The following is a 456-nucleotide window of genomic DNA, read 5'->3' on the forward strand; positions in this document are numbered from 1 at the left end:
TCCCACCCCCCGCCGCGGCCGGGCGCTCTGCACGCGCTCCGGCACTCACGCCGCTCCAGCAGCCCGCGGAGGCGCCACGTGCGCTCCTCGCGCCTCTCCAGCGCCTCCAGCACGTGCCGCCTCCACGCCGCGCGCGGCATCCCTCCTCACGTGACCCCGCAGAGGCCGACGGGATTCGTATGCCGGGGAGATCGACGCATGCGCGCGAGAGGAGAAAGCGAGAGCGCCTCCGGTTGTGGAGGCGCGCATGCGTCCGCTCGCGAGGCCGGAAGGGGCGGGGCGGCGCGGCGGGGGTCGAGCATGGCGTCCGGCTCGGCGGCGGCGGCGGCGGCGGGGGGCGCGTACAGCCTGGGCCTGGCCAACGAGCGGCTGCGGCTGCTGGAGGACCTGGAGCGGGAGATCGGGACGGCGCTGCAGTGCGCGGGTGGGCGGGGCCTCTCCGGGGAGGGGGAGGGG

At 77.9% G+C, this 456-nt stretch overlaps 2 protein-coding genes across 2 annotated transcripts in view; one reads left to right on the forward strand and one right to left on the reverse strand.

The window, feature by feature from the left end:
- LOC107124411 (autophagy-related protein 16-1-like) overlaps positions 1-140 on the reverse strand; it is a 1851-nt gene extending 1711 nt beyond the window's left edge. The window contains exon 1 of the mRNA XM_015427876.1: positions 7-140. Coding sequence (XP_015283362.1) covers positions 7-140 — 134 coding nt within the window. The remainder of the gene's footprint in view (positions 1-6) is intronic.
- A 107-nt stretch (positions 141-247) lies between these two features.
- The window catches only part of MED11 (mediator complex subunit 11), a 2521-nt gene continuing 2312 nt past the window's right edge, over positions 248-456 (forward strand). Inside the window, exon 1 of the mRNA XM_015427877.1 lies at positions 248-424. Within this exon, the coding sequence (XP_015283363.1) occupies positions 248-424 (177 nt within the window). The remainder of the gene's footprint in view (positions 425-456) is intronic.

Source organism: Gekko japonicus, unplaced genomic scaffold (assembly GCF_001447785.1).
Source record: "Gekko japonicus isolate JY-2015 unplaced genomic scaffold, Gekko_japonicus_V1.1 scaffold761, whole genome shotgun sequence".
NCBI lineage: Eukaryota > Metazoa > Chordata > Lepidosauria > Squamata > Gekkonidae > Gekko > Gekko japonicus.